A 21964-nucleotide genomic window follows, 5' to 3' on the forward strand; every position below is an offset into this window, starting at 1 on the left:
CTGGAGCCACAAGGATAACAAGGCTGTCATGGATGTGCTGGCTTTTAAATCCCAGCTGCATGCACAACCCTGGCATATTGTCAGCATGTATAATTTTTTGTTTCATGGGACATTTCTTCTGGTGCCACCAGCGTATTTTGCTTTACCTTCATCCACCCCTTTATGTTAACACTGCAGAAACTTATGTCTTGAGGCTCTCTCCTGTCTCTCCCAATCCCACATGCACTTTTGATTCCCAGGGGGTTTCCATGGCAGAATCTGAGTTTGCACAAGTGCTTCACAAGTACACTCATGTCCCCATGCCAGACAACTGGGTAACACAAAAACTATCACAGGTCATTTTGCTACAGCCCCAACGTTTGAAAGGTATTTAGGTTAGAGTAAAACCAGATTTCAGCTCCAGCCAGCCTATTTTTGCAGGATATAGGGAACAGCTGGCTGGTGGATGTTGCCTGAACAAAGGTCTCCTTCTACTCCGAGTGGCCTCAGGGGGCAGCTGCTGCTGCTGCTGTGTCTGGCTGACCTGACAGCAGAGCCCAAAACAGGGATTTATCCTGTACAGCTGTGGAGGTCAGACAATCCAGGGCTGTATTTGATCCATAATAAACTCTGGGAGTACATTTTTCTCCTATAACCTACTCAGATCTGGGAGAGAAGCAGAATGAGCTGAACTACTTCCTCCATCTCTACCCTTTTGCATACTTTTACCTTGGGCTTAAGAATCTAAAGCAGGGCAAGCATAGCACTGAGGGCCTCTTTTTTGCCAAGATCTGACCATGTTAATTTCAAAGAAAAACTTGGGTTTCAGTGCATGCTAAAATGAAAATATCATAATTTTCAAGCTAGAATGTAATATATTGAATTATTCTTATGCTGAGATGGATAGAGCACTTTATTCAATTGACCAAGTTTTTACCCTTTACTGAACTTGTTCTTCTCTTTGCTCACATTAACACAGTCATATTTGTAACTGAAGTCAGTGGGAGCCAAGGCTCTAAAGGCAGATAAATGCAAAAACCTGCCTCTCCAAAGTCTTTAGTCTCACTAAGAAAAAAGCTCACAGAAGGGGATTGAGATCAAAATCAATGCTACCTAACCCAGGGAAAAATTAATTTGCAGAAGTTAATTTTGGATTCTTCTATATACATAGAGAGAATAATTAAGTTTGTACATGTTGAATTTTATCTTTTCTTATTCTCTCCATTATGTGGACAAACTGTTGAGTTCAGTGCTTTTGATAAAAATCTTTCTAGAATACTTTAATTATTCCCAAAATACTGTTTTCTTCTCCCTTTTTTTTTTTTTTTTTTTTAAAGTTAGAGATTTATTAATGAGATCACAGATTTTCCTATGTTAGTTGTGAAATCCATATGGGAAAAAATCAAATCATTCTTGGCATTTATTATGATAATTTTAACTGGGACTCATAAGGTAAAGGAACTTAAATGACATTACCTATGCAAGATCTGAGAATGTGCACCTCCAGAAATAATGACCTTATTAGAGTGTTGATCTTGTGTGGGTGGAAGGCTGGTTTAGAAGGAGCCTGGGGGAAATGCTCATGTATTTCACCTGCCTATTGTACATTATAGGTGAGCTCGGAGTACTATAAGATACCCATTTGGTGTCTTACATGTAAGAAATGGGTAATTTAATGCATTAATCACTGGAGTGCAATTACAGGCCTTAATTTAGAAGGTATTAGTCACTCGCCATAGATAACCTTCTGTGGCTATTAAAATTTCATAGGCTGAGTACATTACAACTGGCAAATGTCATTTGCACAACCAGCACACACAAGGGGCTGATTTTGGCTGGAAGCACATTTTTTTTCCTGTATTAAATCCACTCCATTAAATACAGGAGAGAGCACCTGTTTGGGTCTTATTTCAATAAAGACTATATCCTGGCTGCATTTTAAGAGGGCTTATAAAGATTGCATGCTATTCATGTATTAACGAGTTTAAAATGGAGTGGGATACACTGGAAATGTTATGAAGACATCATAGCTGCTGATAAACCCTGGTAATAAACAGCCTGTTAACCTGTTGCAGTCTTTATCAAAATGTGAGACAAATAACTATAAAACCTGTTACAGCATTTACTGATCTTTTATAAATGAACCTTCAGAGATGGTATTTTCTTGAAATTAGTAACATGCTTAAACTTAGGTCTTTCAATGCAAGAAGCTGAATAAATCTAGGAGACAGTAAGATTCTGTAAGAAATTGTTCCTGATTTTTCATGTTTTCCTGTGCATATTGGAGAGGAAATCTTTATCCCCTCCATCCTAATCCCTTTTGGTGCCTGCTAGGTGTCTAGCTCAGTGTGTGTATGTGACTTGCATAAGACAAGGGAGGAGCAAGAAACATGTCTGTGCTTAACAGAGGCACCTTGGCAGGAAGACACCTTTTGTTTTTGTTTCCATCATTTCTTTCAAGTGACAGAACAGTATGAGGGGGCTGTGTAGGTGTGCTTTTTGTGGTCAAAATATAACATGCAGGACATGCTCATCTGCATCATTTGGAATTGCATTACTTCCTCAGTGCTAGAAGGCACTGAAAGATGTCAGCACACACTGCTACAGAAAATACAGTTGCATTAACAAACAGCTTAGTTGTTTCTTTTCTCTCTGAGAGAGAGAACAACCACAGAAGCTGAATATTTTGGCATCTTTATTATAGAGTTCTATGATTTATGCATGTGAAGCCTGAAGGTTTTTAATAACTGGATGAAAAATATTTAATCCAGAAGCAAGTCTTCAGTCTTAATAGTGGTGTGCAAGCATTGTTCAGTCACAAATCAGCCAATGCCCTAAAAAAGCTCCAGGTTGGATTTTCAACCATAACTTAGTAACAACTTTTGCAAAGAAACACTTGTGTAAATTCATGACCATTTGTTAACAGCAGATGACTGTACAACAAGCAGCAGTGAAAACATTGCTTCCATGCTGAAATGTACTTTATGTATTAAACAAAAAGGTTCTCAAAAACTATAGCCATGAAAGGATAACAGTACTACTTACTTGCTGCTTCAGCCCCTTCTGAGGTTTTCACAAACTGAAACTGCCTTAGCAGGCACCTAGACTGTCACAGCATTTCAGACCATTTCAGACCAGAAACAAGCCCAAGGAGGGTAAGCAGAGTCAGGGGTGAAATCAACAGCCCAGTTGAAGTGCATGCACACTAATGCAGGCAGCCTGGGTACTGAACAAGAGGAGCTGGAAGCCATGGTACAGCAGGAAAGCTACGGCATAGACACCGTCATGGAAATGTGGTGGGATGACTCACATAGCTGGAATGCTGCAGTGGATGGCTACAAGCTCTTCAGAAGAGACAGTGAGGGAGAAAAGGTGGAGGGGGTAGCTCTGTGTGTTACAGAGGCTCTTGATGCCATGGCCACTGTGATTAATAATTATAAGGTCGAGTGCCTATGGGGAGGAATCAGGGGGAAGGCTGACATCCTGTTATAGACCACCCAGCCAGGATGAAGAGGTGGTTTCTATAAGCAGCTGGAGCTGGTTTCAAGATCACCAGTCCTTGCTCTTGTAGGTGACTTTAACCTGCCAGGTATCTGCTGGGAGCAGTGTGTGGAGGACAACTTATTACAGCTGGTGAGCGAGCCTAGCAGGGAGGGACTGCGCTCAACCTGCTGCTTGCAAACACAGATGGGCTGGTGGGAGATGTGGTGGCTGGAGGCTGTCTGGGGCACAGTGATCATGAAATTATAGCATTTTCAATAGCTGGTGAAACAAGAGGGAGCATCAAGAAAACATCCAAACTGGATTCCCAGAGGGCAGAATTTGGCCTATTCAAGAGAATTATTTGGAGAGTACCTCGGGAAGCAGCCCTTAAAAACACAGGATTCCAGGAAGGATAGGCTTGCTTCAAAACAGAGATCTTGAAGGCACAGGAACAGACTGTCCCTATGAGCCAAAAGATGAGCCAACAAGGAAAATGACTGGCTTGGATGGGCAAGGACCTTTGGAAGAAACTAAGGAGGAAAAAAAAGGTGTATCACCTCTGGAAGGAGGGTCAGGTATCTCAGGAAATGTTTAAGGGAGTTGTTAGGGCAATTAGAGAGGCAAAAGCACAGTTAGAACTAATTGGGCCACTTCTGTGAAGGATGATAAGAAATTGCCAAATTTGACACCAAGCTGGGAATGAGAGTCAATCTGCTGGAGGGTAGGAGGGCTCTACAGAGGGACCTGGACAGGATGGGCCAAGTCCAACCATACGAGGTTCAACAAATCCAAGTGTGGAGTCCTGCACTTTGTCCACAACAACCCTTTGCAGCACTACAGGCTGGGATCAGAATGGCTGGACAGTGGCCTGGGGATAGTGGTGGATAGCTGACTGAACATTGATGCCTAAAGCGGTTACCTGGAACAGAGGCTAGACAGTGTTAAAGAAAAAAAGCAGGTATTTATTAAAAGGCCTTCAAAGGATACACCTTGGGGCGGTACAAGAGCCTGGCTGTGGCTACAGCCAAGATGGACACAAGATAGGTGACAAGTCACGAAATTTTCACACTTTTATAAGTTTTGGTCCATTTACATATTGGAGTTAATTGTCCAGTTACAGCTTCAGGTTATGAAGTCCTATCCTCCCAGTTTGCTCTCCTCAATTTGCTGTTTATGGGCCTGAAGCTACAACGGTGTCCTTGGTTCTCAGGCTGGAAAAGAATGGTTTTGTTTAACTAAACCATGAAGAGAACTGGCTAACACTATATGAAGTTCAGAGTCACATACCAATGCAGTACAGAATCTGAAAAATATAAACGCTAAAACTTAAGGCATCAACATGAGCCAGCAGTGTGCCCTGGTGGCCAAGATGGCCAATGGCATCCTGACCTGTGTCAGGAATAGTGTGGCCAGCAGGAGCAGGGAGGTCATTCTTCCCCTCTGCTCAGCACTGGTGAGGTCACACCTCGAGTGCTGTGTCCAGTTCTGGCCCCTCAGTTCAGGGAGGACGTGGAGACACTTGAGCACATCCAGAGGAGGGAACAAGGCTGGTGAGGGGCTGGGAACACAAACCCTGTGAGGAATGGCTGAGGGAGCTGGGGCTGTTCAGCCTGGAGAAAAGAAGACTCAGAGGTGACCTTATCACTCCCTATAGCTCCCTGACCACCAGGCAGCAACTCACAGAACCAGAGGACAGTCTCAAGCTGTGCCAGGAGAAGTTTAGGTTAGGCATCCAGAAAAAGTCCTCACGGAAAGAGTGGTTGGGCACTAGAATCATCTGCCCAGGGAGATAGTGGAGTCACCATCCCTGGAGGTGTTTAAAAAAAAGACTGGATGTGCCACTCACTGCCAAGGCTTAGCTGATAAAGTTAGGTCTAGGCAGGACTTGATGATCTCAAAGGTCTTTTCCAACCTACAGTAATTTCACGACCATAAGGCCCGCTTCTGGGTTCGGGGGAAAACTTTAGTCAAAGGGGTGCGCCTTACAGTCATGAAATTACTGTAATTAATTCTGTGGTTCTGTGGTTTTGCTTTGGTGCAGAATTTCCTCTTTCTTTTTAAGCATTTAGTTTCATCAATTTCTTCTCCTGTCTTTTCGTTTGACTTCATTCCTTGATTTTGGGATTTCAGTAACTGTAATTTTGGTAAGCTTTGGTCCTTTTCACTGCACCTCATTTCATACCAATCCATGTGGTTGTAGTAATTCTATCTCCAAATACTCTTCTTTTAATATTTCAATTGCACTTTATCATATCATCATTAAGTATAGTTTTCAAAAGTTTTGGTAATTTTCACTGCAGCTCATTTCATCCCAATACCTTAAGTTGTAGTCATTCTTTTTATAGATTTTATTTTTCTTTCATTCAACTGCATTTTGTAATATCATATCTCCTTTGAACAGAGTTTGTTCACTTTCTTTTCTGAATTCAGGATTTTATTTCATTGAAAGAAATTTTCCATTTAATGAGAGGAGATAAATACTTGAGAATTAAATGAGGATTAACTTGGCAAGGTTTGGTCCATCTCCCTGCATTTCCAATGCCTGGAAAAGAACCGGTCCCTCTTCAATGGAAGACAATACTCAGCCCCCAGCGTCTTGAGGTCAGCTCACAGGTTGTGTCTGGGGATCCAAGGGCAGCCAGAGTCCTAGATCCAGGCAAGTTTGGATTGAGAGAAATCCTGTGTCATTTGTGAATTTAGGAGCACAGTTGGCCAGTGTGATTGAACACGAACAGTGGCTGTTTTCCATGGGAAAAACAACTCATTCCCCCTGTGTCTCAGGGCCAGCTCAGAGGTGGCGTTTGGGGCTCCAGTGGCAGCCAGAAATTTAGGTATTGACAGCTTTGGTCTGGGAGAAGTCCTGCCATGTTCATGACTTTAGAAGGCAGTAGCACACTTTTGGCCACTGTCTGCCAGCCATATAATCCCACTGCCTTTTATCCTTTTCACTTTGTTGCAAAATTTTCCTTTTTTTAAAGCATTTTATTTAATTAATTTAATCTCATGTCTTTTTGTTTGATTTCATTTCCTGATTTTGGTATTTCAATAAGTATAATTCTGCCAAATTTTGGTCCTTTTCACTGCACTTCATTTCATCGCAGTCCATTTGGTTTTAGTCACTCCATTTCCAAATTGGAGTGAACTCTTAATGAAGTGAAATTCAGTTTAAAGAAATAAAAGAAAATTCTGAAATGAAGTGATTGCAATCCAGTGTAATGAGATTACATGAAGTGCTCCCTTTTGCGTGCCTTTTGTAGTTGCAACATCCCTGGAGGTCTGGGCTTTCTGGTATGCAATCACTTACAAGTACTTCATACAGGAGTGACGTAAGTATAAGTAATTAAAGGTACAAAACACAGATCAGTATGAAAATAGGCACTTTGGTGTCATCTCTGGCTCAGCTGATTCCACAGAAAGCTGAACAGCTTAAGCAGGAAAGAGTAAGAATTTCCTGTCCAGATATTCTCTTTGGTGGGATTCCAGGGGACATCAGGGACAGAAGCAGGGCTCTCATCCTATTACGAAGAGGAGGACTCCAGAAGGAACGATCTGGATGGGAGAAGGGTCCACAGCTTGGTGTGACTTGTGAGCAAGAGCTGCCTTAGGCACTTTCAAAAGAAGCTGAGACTTATGCAGCCCCAAGAGAGTCAAGACTCATTTTCTTTAATCATCTTAAAACATGGCCCTCAATGCTGCATTTCCAGCTGTCTGGATTAGGAGACACTTTGGTTAACAAGATGTGTATTGCAGATCCAGTGCTTTAGGCTCCCATGTCTCCCATGCAAGGTTAGTGAATCTCCAGCTCTCTCCTGTGGATATGGCCGTGCAAAAGTGAGCTAAAGAGTTAGCTCAGAGGTGGTCACTTTTTCAAACAGCATCAATTTCGAGAAATTGTAACTAAATGTAACATGAAAACCCAAATTACTATAATGTTTTTAAAAATAAAAGTTATCCTGTCTTCTCTTTCACCTCCCCTTTTCATTCCTGGATTGCTCTCTAAGAATTACAGTAACAGGCAAATAAATCACTTCAGTTCCAGATCTATCATTTAGTCCTAACTTCTTTAGGAAGCCTAAGTATTCCACTTAGTATAAGGTAATGTAGGAAATGGAATATAATGGCCATTAGAAATAAAATAATCTGAGTGGAGGATCACCTGCTCCCAGTTATCTTGGGTCAGATTAAGTGCAGATCAGAGAGTCAGCTGTACTGGAGGTGAGATACAGAGATGTGCTGGCTCTTTCCGCCTGAAAAAAAGACCAGAAGAAACAGCTCAATCATCAAGAAGCTGGCAAACACAAATGTTAACGTTTCTTAGACTGAGATTAGTCAATCTGATCATCTCCCACAGATAAAATGCAGCAAAGCCCATAAAAGCTGCCTCCTGTGCTCTGGCTGCACCCCCTCAGTCTGGTTTTCCCTGGCCTGACCCTCTCGCAAGGAATCTCAGGATGCTTTGGGTTGCAAGGCACCGTAAAGATCATCCAGTTCCAACCCCCTGCCATGGACAGGGACACCTTCCACAAGACCAGGATGCTCAGAGCCCCATCCAACCTGGCCTTGAACACTTCCAGGGATGGTGCATCCACAACTTCTTTGGGAAACCTGTTCCAGTGCCTCACCACCTTGACAGTGAAGAATTATCTTCCCAACATCTCACCCAGCTCTAATCTAAATTCTGTCAGATTAGAGCCATTCACCCTCGTCCTATCACTGCACGCCTTTGTAAAAATTCCTTCTCCTGCCCTCTTGTGGGCACCCTTCAGGTACTGGAGGGTGCTGTAAGGTCTCCCTGGAGCCTTCTCCAGGCTGAACAACTCCACTTGTCTCAGCCTGTCCTCACAGGAGAGATGCTCCAGCCCTCTAAGAATCTTTGTGACCTTCCTCTGGACCTGCTCCAACACTTCACTTCCTTCTTTCTTTGGGACTCTAGAGCTCGGTCTCCACCAGCAGATCTTGGAAAGCCGGGGAGGATTTCCATTCTACTGGGGAATTTACCTTACACTGCTTCACTGATGCTTCTACCGTTTAAGGTATTTTTTTCCCTACTCCTCATCCACATAATCCCCACCTCCCTGTGCTCCTTACTCCGGCGGCTCCCAGTTCTATAGCCCTGCCCTTTGCTCCTGCCTGCGTGAGGGAACAGCTCGGTTCCCACAGCTCGGCGCCTCAGCTCGGTTCCCACAGCTCGGCTCCCTCTGCTCAGCTCCACAGCTCAGCTCCCACAGCTCAGCTCCCTCAGCTCAGCTCCACAGCTCAGCTCCACAGCTCGGCTCCCTCAGCTCGGCTCCCTCAGCTCAGCTCCCACAGCTCGGCTCCACAGCTCGGCTCCCTCAGCTCGGCTCCCTCAGCTCAGCTCCCACAGCTCGGCCCCACAGCTCGGCCCCACAGCTCAGCTCCACAGCTCGGCTCCCTCAGCTCGGCTCCCTCAGCTCGGCTCAGCTCAGCTCCCACAGTTCAGCTCCCACAGCTCAGCTCCACAGCTCGGCTCCCTCAGCTCGGCTCCCTCAGCGCGGCTCCCACAGCTCAGCTCCCACAGTTCAGCTCCCACAGCTCGGCTCCACAGCTCAGCTCCCTCAGCTCGGCTCCCACAGCTCAGCTCCCTCAGTTCGGCTCCCGCTGTGCCTGGGGCGGTGCTCGCCCCGCCGGATCCGCGGCCCGGTGACTCCCGGCAGGTAGAGGAGGCTGTCCCGCTCCAGCCGGTGTGTACGCCGGAACAAGGCGGGATCGAGGCGGCGCTTCCCGGCCGGGTTGCCGTGGGGGTCGCTCCGCCCCGGAGCGCTGCGGCGGCACCGGGACGCGGGGCCGGGAGAGAGCGGCGGCGTTCGCTACACGGGTGTGTCACGGCCCACGGCTCTCCAAGGGTCAGTCTTCACCTTCTCTTCCCCTCTTGCCCGCTCTCCAAGGGTCAGTCTTCACCTTCTCTTCCCCTCTTGCCGCCGGCAAATAATGTTCTCCGCCCCTAGGAGAATGTTTTGGCAGCAGGGTTGCGCTTCGCGTGTTTCAAAACACTGCGTGACTTAGGACTCACTCGCTTCCCCCCCGCCCCGAGGCGGACAAGGATTGCTGCACTCTTTTTATGGGGGAAAAATAGATCTGTGGGGTACAAAGTCCCTAAGAGGCACAAAGGCGTTCGAGGTGGGACTTTGAAGAGTCCAGTCTGTGGGATTTCAGCAGTCCCACCCTGGACCTCGGTACTTGAGAGCTTGAGCACCAAGTGTTTTGCTTTTGCAGACACCCGGCAGTGCCCAAGTCGGGCAGGGCTGACTGGCCAGCATTTAATCTGGCTGCATGGCAGAGGTGTTGTCAGGTAGGCAGGCTTCTAGGTCAGACCTACCATAAAACACAGCAGAGTTGTAAAATGGAGCAGTGAACTGCTGCTCTATTTCCTTAATTCCGTGACTTGCAGCTGGGAGCATTGACCCAGGTCATGGGAGAGTACAGTCCATCAGGTCTCTGCCTGCGGCTCAGTGAGACATCTGCCTTCCTCTTAACATGCAACAGGCTCATTTTGGCCTCCTCCGGCTTCCTTGTGAAGCTTGTGTTATGCAAGAGCTTTCGGAAGCTGAGTAAGGTGGTGAAAGACAGGAACTGGAGGGCAGGGCACAAAGGACCTCCACAGTGGTCTCTAAGGATGGCTTCTGGGTTGAACACGTGCATGATCAGAACATGGAAGCAGCCCAGAGCAGATCTTCTCCCTTCCCTCTCTTGACCCCATGCAGAGCATCCCCCAACCCCTGATTAGCCTGAAACATGTATTTGATTTAGAGAATCTTGAACATTATTCACTCAGTTGGAAGAGCTGTAACAGAAGAGGAGAGTGCCTCCTGTCCAAAATAAGCAATGCTTCCACAGTTAGTGGGTATGAGTGTGAGAAAAGGGTTTGGTGTTACGTTGTGATGAAAATAGAGCTGACTGTAGCTGTTTTACATGGCAGATGATTGTGCTAAATAAAGACATAGCTGGCTTTCTCTCTGGAAAGAGCTGGACAGGGAGAGAATTTAAAATATAACCTGCCTGGGCATTTCTGTTTTGGCAGTCCCTTGGTGTCTGATTGCAGGTCTTTATGGATTCAGAAATCAGGTGCGTGTTTTTCTAGATGCACTGCGTGGTGTGTGTAATTCAGTCTCCTGCTCTCACTCTAAGTGCCTTTCATGCAGCTTAGCCTGTGTGACAGCTGCTCTTCCTGGCTGGGTTGGGACTGTCTTCTGTAAGGATAATCAGTAGATAAGCAATTGCTCTGGGATCTATATGTAGGTGAGTTCTAGGATGCTCCTGCCATGCTGGGAGTTCATGGAACAGCTCCCTCACCAAGAGCCTCCCTTAGGAACGGTTTCAGGAGGGGTACCAGCTACTTTCCTACCTTCTTCACTTGGTAGGTCTTCATTGCATCACAGGTTTGACAGTTCAGAGTTTTGTCAGTCATACTAGTCAATGAAATGTTCATATTTTTCTCCACCACCAAGAGCACCACCAAGATCTAAAGCCTATTTCAAATAAATTCAAATATCTCAATTCCAGGAAAGTCTGGAGCAGGTTTCTAATTTCATCCAAAAGCTGGGCAGATTTTATCTCTCTTTGTATTATATTTATGGTCCTTTTGTCACTGGACATTTGCAGCTTGTTATCTTCTGATTTTTTTTTTTTTTAATGCATGTGCAAAAAAAAAAACAACTTGCAAAAGCAAACATCTCTTATAATTTGTTCCATATGGCTCCACCTATTTAGGAATCTGTTTCCATACTTTTAAAAATAATTTTGTAATAAATAATGTGCCCAGATTTGGTCCCAGAAGTGCAGGAGTGATAACCACACCATTCCCTTTTGGCTGGTCACCGCTACTCATCTTTGCTGACTTCAGGCTACCAAACCATTTCCACTGTTTGGTGCCTGACAGCTCTTTCACAGGCATGACAGCACTGATGAGCTTTATAAAAAGGGAAGACCTTTATGAAGAGCTCTTCTTGTGACCCCAGGAGTTACAGGCTGAATGCTGCTTCTCCACTTTTTCAAGAATTCACTGCTTCCTGAAGAATTTCTGTCTCATCTGTGAAAGCTGGATTCCTGTAACTCGACTGGCATTCCTAAGACTCCTTTCCTATTATCACTTTGATCTTTTCCAGGTGAGAACTTAAATCCTGGCTGCTTCTAATTATCCTGCAAGCACAAAAAAAAAAGAACATTGTGTCCCTGGGCTACACTTTGTGAAAAACACAGTCCAACGTTATAGCAAAGAGGGAAGGGAAACTCAGGAAGGAGACTTTTTGTTCCCCGGGGCGGCTTCTAGTGTAGACCAGGCAGTTCTCACATGACAGCTTTCAAAGAATAAGGAGAACATGGGCTCAAGATGTGAGATAAGAATACCTGAATGGCAGCTGTGACTGCCCACAGGTCGTTTGTGCAACTTTGAATAAGTGTCGCTGCTGGAAAACAACAAAAACTTTGGAAAAACAAAAGACAAACAAAAAAGCCACACCAAGTGAAAAACCCCCGGACTTCCAAATTGATCTTCACTGTCATCACTGAAACCCTGTTTCCTTAGGAGCTGGAAGACTGGTTGTTGGTCCTGTTCTGAGGTCCATCTGAGACTCTGCTTTTGTGATGTCCTGTGACACACAGGGCAGAGCTGGGCTGGCTCATGGACCAGTGTCCAGGGCTGGGGCCTTGCTGGAACAAACAACCCAGCTGGCTGCTGGGCAGGGAAAGGAGCAGGCTGGCCCTGCTCAGCAAGGACATCCTCAAAACAATGCTAGAGGCTGAAAATTGCTGAGCTAGGGCCAAAAGCTGAGGTCTGGGGCTAAGGCACTCTCTCTCTGCCTATCCAATTTACTCCTGTCCTCCACAGAATAGCCCACAGGCTGTTTTTGTCTTTATTTTCAAGTTTATTTTCCTATCCTTCTGGGGACTGCTCTCTTGTAAAGAACTGTTACACTATAATTAGTGGAATCACATCTGTCTTTGTGTATTTGCATCTCATCATCTAATCTGATGGGATATCGAAACAAACAAATAAATACAAATAGGAAGGAGATCATTACACCCAAACCAGTACTGGCTTTTATGGTCCTTCTGCTCTGTCAGGTCATTAAATGCCTTATGCTTTTCTCCATCAATGATGGAACTGTCACAGTGCTCAATTACCTTGTAAGATGCTTCCTGATTTTAAGAGGAAATATGCTATGTTAGATTTAAGCATCCTGGCAACTTAAGGGAGAGGCTGAGGAGGTAGGATGGGGCACATTCATTAATCAGCTGATGAATGAAATTGTTTCTTCTTTAGATCTTAATTGGCTAGAGGGGCTCTGTGACAAAGAGTGTGTTTACACTGCACAACTTTTTATGAGCACAGATGCATATATTATGATGGTCTAAAGCCCAGGCAAAAGCTTGGAGCTTTATTTTTGTTTCAGTAAGTAGATTTGATCTAATCAGATAACAGCTGTGATACAAATTTTCACAATAGCAGTTGGCCTTTATCTGACCAATCTAAGAACAAAGGATTACTCTTCTGCAATACATCTTTTAAGATCTTTTTTATGACCTAAATAGATAATACAAACACCTTGCCAGTAGGCTTTCTTTAGATTAAAATAAAAAGGATGCTCTTTGGAATTTTTTTTTCTGATAAATTTTACCAAGCACCAAATACAAATAGTCCTTCATAATCAGTGAATATCACCAGCATCTGGGAAAGATAATCATAAATTTTGCCACGAGTGAGGAAAACATAAATGATACTAGGGCATCAGACAATGATATTTTGTTCTGCACTTTCTTCAAGAAGAAGGAATGATTCTCATTTCCCTACAGAATTGTGACCTGGGAGTATAAAGACTGTACAAGGGAGACTCCTTTGGATGGCTGGAAGGTGCCCAAGATCCGAAGAAGGAGATTGAGACACAGTTGTCTATTCAGGTGATATTTCATGGGGTTTAGGCAGCAATTGCACACAACTTTTCCAGTGCATTTTTGTCAGGGGTGTGGAAAGGGGAGCAAGTGCTTTCTAAATCTCCATGAGAGAGTTGCTATTCTTCCATGAATAACAAAAAGAGACATTCTGAGCCCTCCTTTCAGCTTTACTCTGGGCCCTGCTTACTGACAGTCTCTCTGGGTGTCCTCAGGCAAACACAGCCGTGCTGAGATAGACAGGCACTGCTACAGCGTCCACTCTCAGGTACTGCCAACTCCCATCCTCTCTTGCTGTGCTTTGAAACCAGGTTAGCAAAATCAGGTTTTAAAACAGTGAGTACCATAGGGAAGGTCAGCTCCAGACAATTCAAAGCATTCCCACTTCTCCCCTTCCCTTTACTGCTTGCCCTTTCCAACATCAGTGCAGTAGAAGGAAACAAAAATCTCACATGCTGGGCTCTGGTTCTCTGAACTTCAGTGCTCCAGTTTTCAATAATGAAAATTTTCAATAATTGACAGGACAAGAGGATATAGAATCAAGCTCCACCAGGGAGGTTCAGGTTGGATGTCAGGAAGAACTTTTTCACTGAAAGGGTGTTTAAACATTGGAAGAAGCAACCCAGGTAGATGATGGAGTCACCATCCCTGGAGGTGTTCAAGAAACAACTTGGCAATTAATGCTATGGTTTACTTGGCATGGTGGTGCTTGGTCAAAGGTTGGACTCAGTGATCTTGGTGGTCTTTTCCAGCCTTAAAGATTCTGTGACTCTGATTCTTAAGCATTTACACATCCCTTCACCTCTATGTCCCTGCACAGACATGTAATTGAACGGGGTGATCCTCATTTTGTGGGAAGAATATTCTTCCTGAAAGGTTTTACATGCTAATGTACAGTGGTGAAGGGTTGCAAAAACTGATACATGATGGGATTCTGATGAATTACAAATCTTTGCTGTCTTCATGAGAGCAGTAAGAGGCATTTCTTACTGCCAGCATCCCTCTGCTGCTCATGGATTCAGGGGAGAAGGTAATAACTCAGGCAGAAGGCGAGCAAAGAGTTTACAAGTGAAATCTTGCTTGTCACTAAACCAGAGCAAAGTTGGAGTGTAACAACTGCTAAAAGATTGTTAGATGGTTTTTTAGCTTACAAGAATGTGGAAAAGCAGGTCAATGTAAAAGAAAAGGTGTCTAAAAATATTTTTTAATTTTCTTCTCATAATAAAAATAAAACTACATTTTAAAATTAAAAAAAAAATTTCTAATTCTTGAACTCTAAACATTCTGAGCTTTTTCTAGCTGTCTATTGTGCACATATCCATTAAATGTTGACTTTCAAAGTATTTTCTCTTTGTCACTGCTTTTAATGATGCTGTGATTTTGCCCAAACTTTAAAAGCAGCCATTTCATCTGGGATGAAAATGTAAATGTCTGAAAGATAAATGTAATTTAAAACTATTTGTGCTAAGCACCTTACATCAAAGTGTCAAGAAGAAGCAATATAATAGTTATCAAATATTAAAAAGGGGAACTTTTGTTTTCATGGTTCAAGCAAAGAGAAAAGTAAAAAAGTAAACAAGACCTTGAATGACTTGCTGTGTGTTTAGCTGTGTCTTTTTTAATAGCCTACAATATTTTGTAGTCACAACAAACATTATATAGTTTGCTGCTTATAAAGTCCCCTGTAAAAGTGCATGCTAGGTCAAAAAAGAGGTTAGCAAGTGCAGTTATTTTTTAGTACTTGGAATTATTTCCCATATAAGAAGTTAACATTTCTTCATGTTTTTTTTAAAGTGCACTACACAGACAACAGTGCACAGCCTTTAGGACTAATAAATGCTCTATTCTTTACTATGCTCAATAAAAGAGAATTTTGATTCTTACTGGCTGCAGTTTGATTTCCTTTGCGGCACATCCTAAATTCCTTACTGAGACAAAACATGAATGAAGTTTGAATGCCAGGACTTCAGAAATCAACTCTTATCATATATCCCTAATCTCTTTTACTTTCAAGGATCAGAACTTGTCTCAACTACATGAGATTGTCTTAAAAATGACAAGATCACTATTTTAAGTTGTGAGCTATGTAGGTCTCCCACTTAGTGTTTGAGCCTCTAGGGTGAAAATTCACAGACTCACTCCAGCAGTCAAAGCTGCTGCAAGTTAAGGTTTTAATATAATCAGATGACTTGGAGAACATCACCAAAAATGTTTGATACAGTGGAATCATGTCAGTTATGAGACTGGATTGTACTATAGCATCCTTGTACTTTATATGGAGCAGATAGTCTCTAAAAATTGGCTGCATCTTTCCTTTGGTATTTGCAGTGGGAATGTCATAGTGGCTTCTACTGACATACTTTCTGATTTCCCAGGAATCCCACTGTATGGCAGCAATAAGCATAATTTAAATTTAATTTAATAGTGCTATATTCCGCATAGAGTTTGGTACTTGTCCTTTAAAGAGGGAGGCGTGCTCAAATCAGAACAGTAATCATTCAAAGCCCCACTTTTTTCCTCTCTGAAGTATGTCCACTTTGCAGACATCAGGTGGCTGCTGGGGGTTTGGTTCTACAAAAATTCACACTTACCAATCTTTGAGTAGATTGTGCTGGAGGACTCAAAAATTCATCCACTGGGTCATCATTTCATTTCAATAAATGCTTGGCTAGAAGCAGAAGCAGATGGGTGCAATCTTAGTTAGAAGGTTGGGAGTTATTTTAAACTACACCACACAAACAACCACTTTAGGGCTAATAATCTGCTCTGTTCTTTACCATGCTCAATGAATAGACCTTCCTTGCTTTGAAGAGGTTTTTGTCACAGATAAAAGGGGCTACAGGCAGACAGATGGCATAATGCAAGGAAAATACAGACTGGGAATAACTGGATTCATTAGCAAGCTGCATAAATTGTTCTGTGCGCCTGCCTTGGTTTAGGGCAAATTTGGGAGGAAACTTTTGAAGGGGTCCCTCTAGAAAGCAAATTCAAGCAGCCCTTTTCCCTACCAGTTCAGGAGATGTAAATTTCCTTCGAGAAAAGTGTAAAAAAACTGTTTGTTTAACAAGCAAAGTATTCACAAACATGAGAAAATGAATAATATTAAACAATGGAACCTTTCATTGTTTTGAAGAGATGGCAAATTTAGTGAGAGTTTTTTTATGGAGTGTACCTTGGCTCACCCAGTCTTATCAGTCCTTATCAGAAAAAGGAGAGCCACAGTTTTTGTGTAACTTAGGAATTTACAGTTTGGGAAATGTGGTTTTTCCATAAAACATGAAATCTTGGAGCACAATTTCAGGCTACTGCTTTTTTGTTTGTTTGTTTGCTGGGGTTTTTTTGTTTGTTTTGTTTGATTTGGTTTGGTTTTTTGGGTTTTTGTTCTATCACTGTTAGTCTTATTCCTGCCTATACTTACAAAACTATTCTCAGCTGTTTCCAGAACAATTTCACATTGTCAGGTTAATCTGAGGAGCCCCAAAAGAGGTTCCCCTTCTTAAAAACTCATGGCTGTTAGGCACCTCTGTGTGACAACAATCTGAATTCCAAACAGGTGACTGTCCTGACAAGGAGAACACTCAAGGAAAAAGTGGCATTTGCCTGCTCTGTTGAGATTACTGGGTGGCTGCACTTTACTTGAACAACCCAAACTCTTTTAGTCTTTTTGGAAAGACTAATTAAGGAGTTAAGCTAATACACCAACAGTCCCAGTTCCATGGTAGCTAGGCCAAGATTTTACTCTTACCTGGCGGGGTTTTAAAGAACGTAACAGACAGTTACAGTAATTTCATGATTATAAGCCGCACCATTTTGACTAAAATTTTGGGGCAAACCCGGGAGTTCGGCTTATAATCAGGTGTGGCTTACATAAGGACAAAAATTTGCTGCTTTAGTTTGGAGGACAGGTGTCTGCTGAGAAAGGCAGGAGCTCCTCTTTGAAATGGAGAATGTAAACCCCCTCCCTCCAAATTATTATAATTTTGAAATCAAGGGGCTTTCAGGCAAGGATATGGGAATTAGGAATAACAGTTCTTTTCTAGGGAAATTAAAATAGAAATACAGTACTACAAAGAAACAAACTCCAAACCCTGACAAAGTCAGAGTACAACCTGACACCCCGTCAGGCAGGGTGTTGGTAGCAGTCCCATTAAATGGTGGCTGCATCCTCCTGCAGTGACAGATGTTGCTCAGTTGGAGCAGTGCTCCTGTACAAGGTGCAGTTTCCCTCTGGAGGTCCAGTGGTGATGTGGAGAAATCCAGTTTTCCTCTGGAGTCCAGTGGAGAAAGGGTCTCCCTTAGTGTCCCAAAGCCTCTGTTTTTATCTTGGTAAGAAATGTTGGGCTCTTCCCCCTGGCTGGAGCAACTTCCAATGGGATGCAGTAATTTTATCAGTCCCACAGTGGGACTCAATGGCCATTAGCAGAAAATGACTGGCTGGAGGAAGGATGAATTGTGAAAAGATAAAGAACAATGCCCTGCCTGGTTTCAATGGATGGCCCATTAGCAGAATATCTCCTGCAGAGATAAGGATCACTGCCCCCACCCTCAACAGATGGTGATAGAATAGATACCTTTTATCACACTCTGTATTGTAACCCAAGACAGTTGCTGACACCCAGACATGCGGCTTATAATCAGGTATGGTTTATAATCCTGAAATTACTGTGCTTTTTAGGTCCTCACATCTCTTTGGGATGCATGTTCTGACCAAACAGCATATCAGATGATGCTTGTTAGACTTCAGAGAAAGGATAAATCCCAAATCACAAGCCACTTTTAGGGTGACATTAGTCCTCTATTCTACAGTTGTTAGAAATATGCTCTGAAACTCACTGCAAAGACAGCCAACTGCAGAACTAACTAATTGTCCCTTCTTTTCACATAGGTTTATGATGTTGTGTCATCAGCTCCTGCTTGTCTTTGGCCTGTCACTAGCATGTGGGGTGTGTGCATTTAGACCTTGCTACTCAGAAGGCGGAGTCTCCATATATTTTTACTGCAGCCTCACAGCTGTTCCACCTGTGCCAAAGGACACAGTGAAACTTTTCCTGACTTTCAACTATATCAGACAAGTGACTGCGACTTCGTTTCCACTGCTGGAGCGCTTGTTGCTGTTGGAAATGGGAACGCAGTTTGTCCGTCCTGTTACCATAGGAAAAGGAGCGTTCAGGAACCTGCCAAACCTTCGTACCTTAGACTTGGGAGGCAATGGCATTCTTCAACTGGATCTTGATGCTTTGGTGGGCTTGTCAAGCCTGACTGTCCTCCGTCTGTTTAACAACAACCTTGGAGATTCCATCCTGGGAGAACGTTACTTTCAGGATTTGAGGTCATTAGAAGAAGTGGAACTTTCAGGGAATAAAATCACAAAACTTCACCCTCATCCCTTATTTTATAATCTAACAGCCTTGAAAAATGTGAACCTGAAATTGAACAGGATATCCAACTTTTGTCAAACCAATCTTACCAGCTTCCAAGGAAAACACTTTGTACTTTTTAACCTTGATTCTAATCCTTTGTACAAGACAGAAGATGTGGCCTGGGCCAAGTGCCCCAATCCTTTCAAAAATATTACATTTGGCTCACTAGACCTTAGTAGCAATGGCTGGAGCACAGAGAAGGTCCAGTATTTCTGTACAGCCATTAAAGGAACTCAAATACATTCTTTACTATTTAGCCCTCATATAATGGGTTCGGGATTTGGCTTTAATAACTTTAAAAATCCAGATGATTCTACTTTTTCAGGATTAGGAAGAAGTAATCTTAGGTTTTTTGATCTTTCAAAGGGTCACATTTTCTCTCTCAATTCTTTCGTCTTTCAGAGTCTTGGTGATTTGGAATCACTGAACCTTTTCAGTAACAAGATAAATCAAATCGAAAGGCAAGCATTTTTTGGCTTGGGCAACCTTCAAATTCTCAATCTCTCAAGTAACCTTTTGGGTGAGTTGTACGATCATACTTTTGAGGGTCTACGTAGTGTAGTGTATATTGATTTACAGCAAAATCATATTGGGAAGATTGCTGACAAATCATTCAGTCAATTAGTAAATCTGAAAATAATTGATCTCCGAGATAACGCCATTAAAACACTCCCTTCCTTTCCACATGTGACCTCTGCCTTTTTTGGTGACAATAAACTAATGTCTGTAGATGACAGAAGACTAACTGCAACATACCTTGATTTAGAAAGAAATTGGTTGGCAGACCTAGGTGAGCTGTATATTCTTTTCCAAATTCGAGATCTGCAGTATATATTACTAAAACAGAACCGGTTCTCTCACTGTGAGAAAAGTGCTAATGTTATAGAAAACAGTCAGTTAGTATACATGGATCTAGGTGAAAATATGTTACAACTGGTGTGGGAGAGAGATTTATGTTTGGATATATTTGGTGCATTGCCCAAACTTCAGGTTCTACATCTGAATAACAACTACCTTAGTGCTCTTCCACAGGAGATTTTTAGAGGTCTGACATCTCTTAAAACACTTAACCTGGCCTCCAACCTGTTGTCTCATCTTTCTCCTGGGCTTTTCCCACAAAGCCTAAAAAACCTAAACTTATCTGGAAACCAGCTGTTTTCCCCTGAGCCTGAAGTCTTTATGACTTTGAGTTTTCTGGATATAACACACAATAATTTTGTCTGTGACTGTTCTTTAAAGAGCCTGCTGGTGTGGCTGAATGAAACCAATGTAACCCTGGCCGGCTCCCAGTCTGACAGGTACTGTGTGTACCCCCCTGCCTTTGTAGGGGTACCCCTGTCCAGTCTGACATACGATGATTGTGATGAAGATGAACTCCAGCAGACACTCAGATTCTCACTATTCATCATCTCCTCAGTCATTTCTCTCGTGTTTCTGGTGGCAGTCATCATTTTTACTCGCTGCCGGGGGACTTGTTTCATCTGGTATAAAACCATCACCAAAAGACTGATAGACAACCAGCCACGAGTTGCAGATAAAACTGAATACAAATATGATGCTTATCTGTGCTACAGCAAAAATGACTTTGAATGGGTCCAGAATTCTTTGCTAAAGCATCTGGATTCACAGTATTTTGATAAAAACAGATTTACCTTGTGTTTTGAAGAAAGGGATTTCTTGCCTGGGGAGGAACATATCAACAATATTCGTGATGCCATTTGTAACAGCAGGAAAACAATTTGCATTGTGACCAGACAGTTTCTCAAAGATGGGTGGTGTGTGGAAGCCTTTAATTTTGCTCAGAGCAGGTACTTCTGTGATCTGAAGGATGTCCTCATTATGATAGTGGTTGGGTCACTTTCTCAGTATCAGCTGAAGAAACACAAACCAATTCGAAACTTCTTACAAAGGGGTCAGTACTTGCGGTGGCCTGAAGATTATCAAGATGTAGATTGGTTTTTAGATAACCTTTCTTGCCAAATTCTGAAGGAAAAGAAAGTGCAAAGGAAAAACAGTGGTATAGAGCTGGAGCCTATAAGAACTGTCTCACAATGACTGTGTGAGTTCCTGGCAAATATCCCATTTCCAACTGTGCCATGGCAGGAATGAACAGAAGCTGGCTTCATCTTTCCTTGAAAAGACATGCACAATGATAACTGTTTCAGTATAAATCCTTCAGAACACAGAGACAAAGCAACCAGCAGATTTATGAAAGTGCAATTGTTTTTATGGACTAAAACATGCATTTTCAGAAGAATTGAGTGAATCACAGATGCTTCACATTTTGGATGCATCTTCAGGCCCTTTAGTCCTGACTTTTGGAGTACTGCTTAATGGTCTGTTTCAGCTAGAGAAGGATGCTCATGGTTATTTTTTCAAAGAGAGCCCATGGTACTGTCCAGGAGTGACTAAAAGTGCACTAAGCTGCTGCCAAGCCTGATTGTTGTGGTTCCTGGACTACTTAATTCTGTGCTTGCTGCACTGTAAATTTTCATGTTCTGTTTCACAGTACAATCATTGTTTTGTACCTTTATGCTTTATATTGGTGTAACACAGATTTCTTTGGTTATTTTCTTCTCAATTAACCTCAGCTTAGCTGGAGCATACAAACTTTGGACTCCATTCATGACCTTCCCCTCCACCAACTACAATTATTGGCATTTGCTACTTGTTCAGCTTTGGTGGTTTTTCACTTGACCTGCCTCCTGCCCTCCAGAGAGGAACTGGTATTCCCTTTGGATCTAAGCAGGCCTGAGCTTGGAAAGGGAACAAGAAACCTACTTATCAGCTGTGCAGGCTGTACCCTGGTGACAGGGCTTTTGCATTCTGGGAGTGGGAAATACACTTGTACTTTGTAATTGTCCTGTGTAATTTGGGCTGTCCTCAGCACACCCTGTGTGCTGATCAATTCTAAGGTGTTTTCTTGCTTCTATTGAAATGCTTTTCTGGAGACTTTAATGCCTGGCTCTCTCTTACTTCTCTATTTTACCACTGTCTGCTCAGGTATGTGTTTTCAAGGGGTTGTTTAGGGTCATTTTAATAAAAGCCTGACTCAGTGTTCACTATTACAGAGCCTCTACCTATTATTTCAATCGTGATGTATTGCTTGAGTGTACTGTTCACCTCTGTTTGTGCATTTATTCAACAAAATCTTACCAGAATGATTTCAGTGTGAT

The 21964-nt window shown here is 42.9% G+C and overlaps 1 protein-coding gene across 3 annotated transcripts in view; it reads left to right on the plus strand.

Annotated features, from left to right (window-relative positions):
• Positions 1 to 21439, plus strand: part of TLR5 (toll like receptor 5) — a 29734-nt gene extending 8295 nt beyond the window's left edge. For 2 of the 3 annotated variants that reach the window (XM_033054050.2, XM_033054051.2), the window contains 2 exons: positions 13273 to 13377; positions 18254 to 21439. In XM_033054050.2, the coding sequence (XP_032909941.1) occupies positions 18258 to 20843 (2586 nt within the window). In that variant the 5' untranslated portion in view covers positions 13273 to 13377; positions 18254 to 18257 and the 3' untranslated portion in view covers positions 20844 to 21439. The remainder of the gene's footprint in view (positions 1 to 13272; positions 13378 to 18253) is intronic. The other variant, XM_033054049.2, reaches the window with a different exon arrangement.
• Positions 21440 to 21964: the final 525 nt, after the last annotated feature.

The sequence above is a fragment of the Catharus ustulatus genome, chromosome 3 (assembly GCF_009819885.2).
Source record: "Catharus ustulatus isolate bCatUst1 chromosome 3, bCatUst1.pri.v2, whole genome shotgun sequence".
Taxonomy (NCBI): domain Eukaryota; kingdom Metazoa; phylum Chordata; class Aves; order Passeriformes; family Turdidae; genus Catharus; species Catharus ustulatus.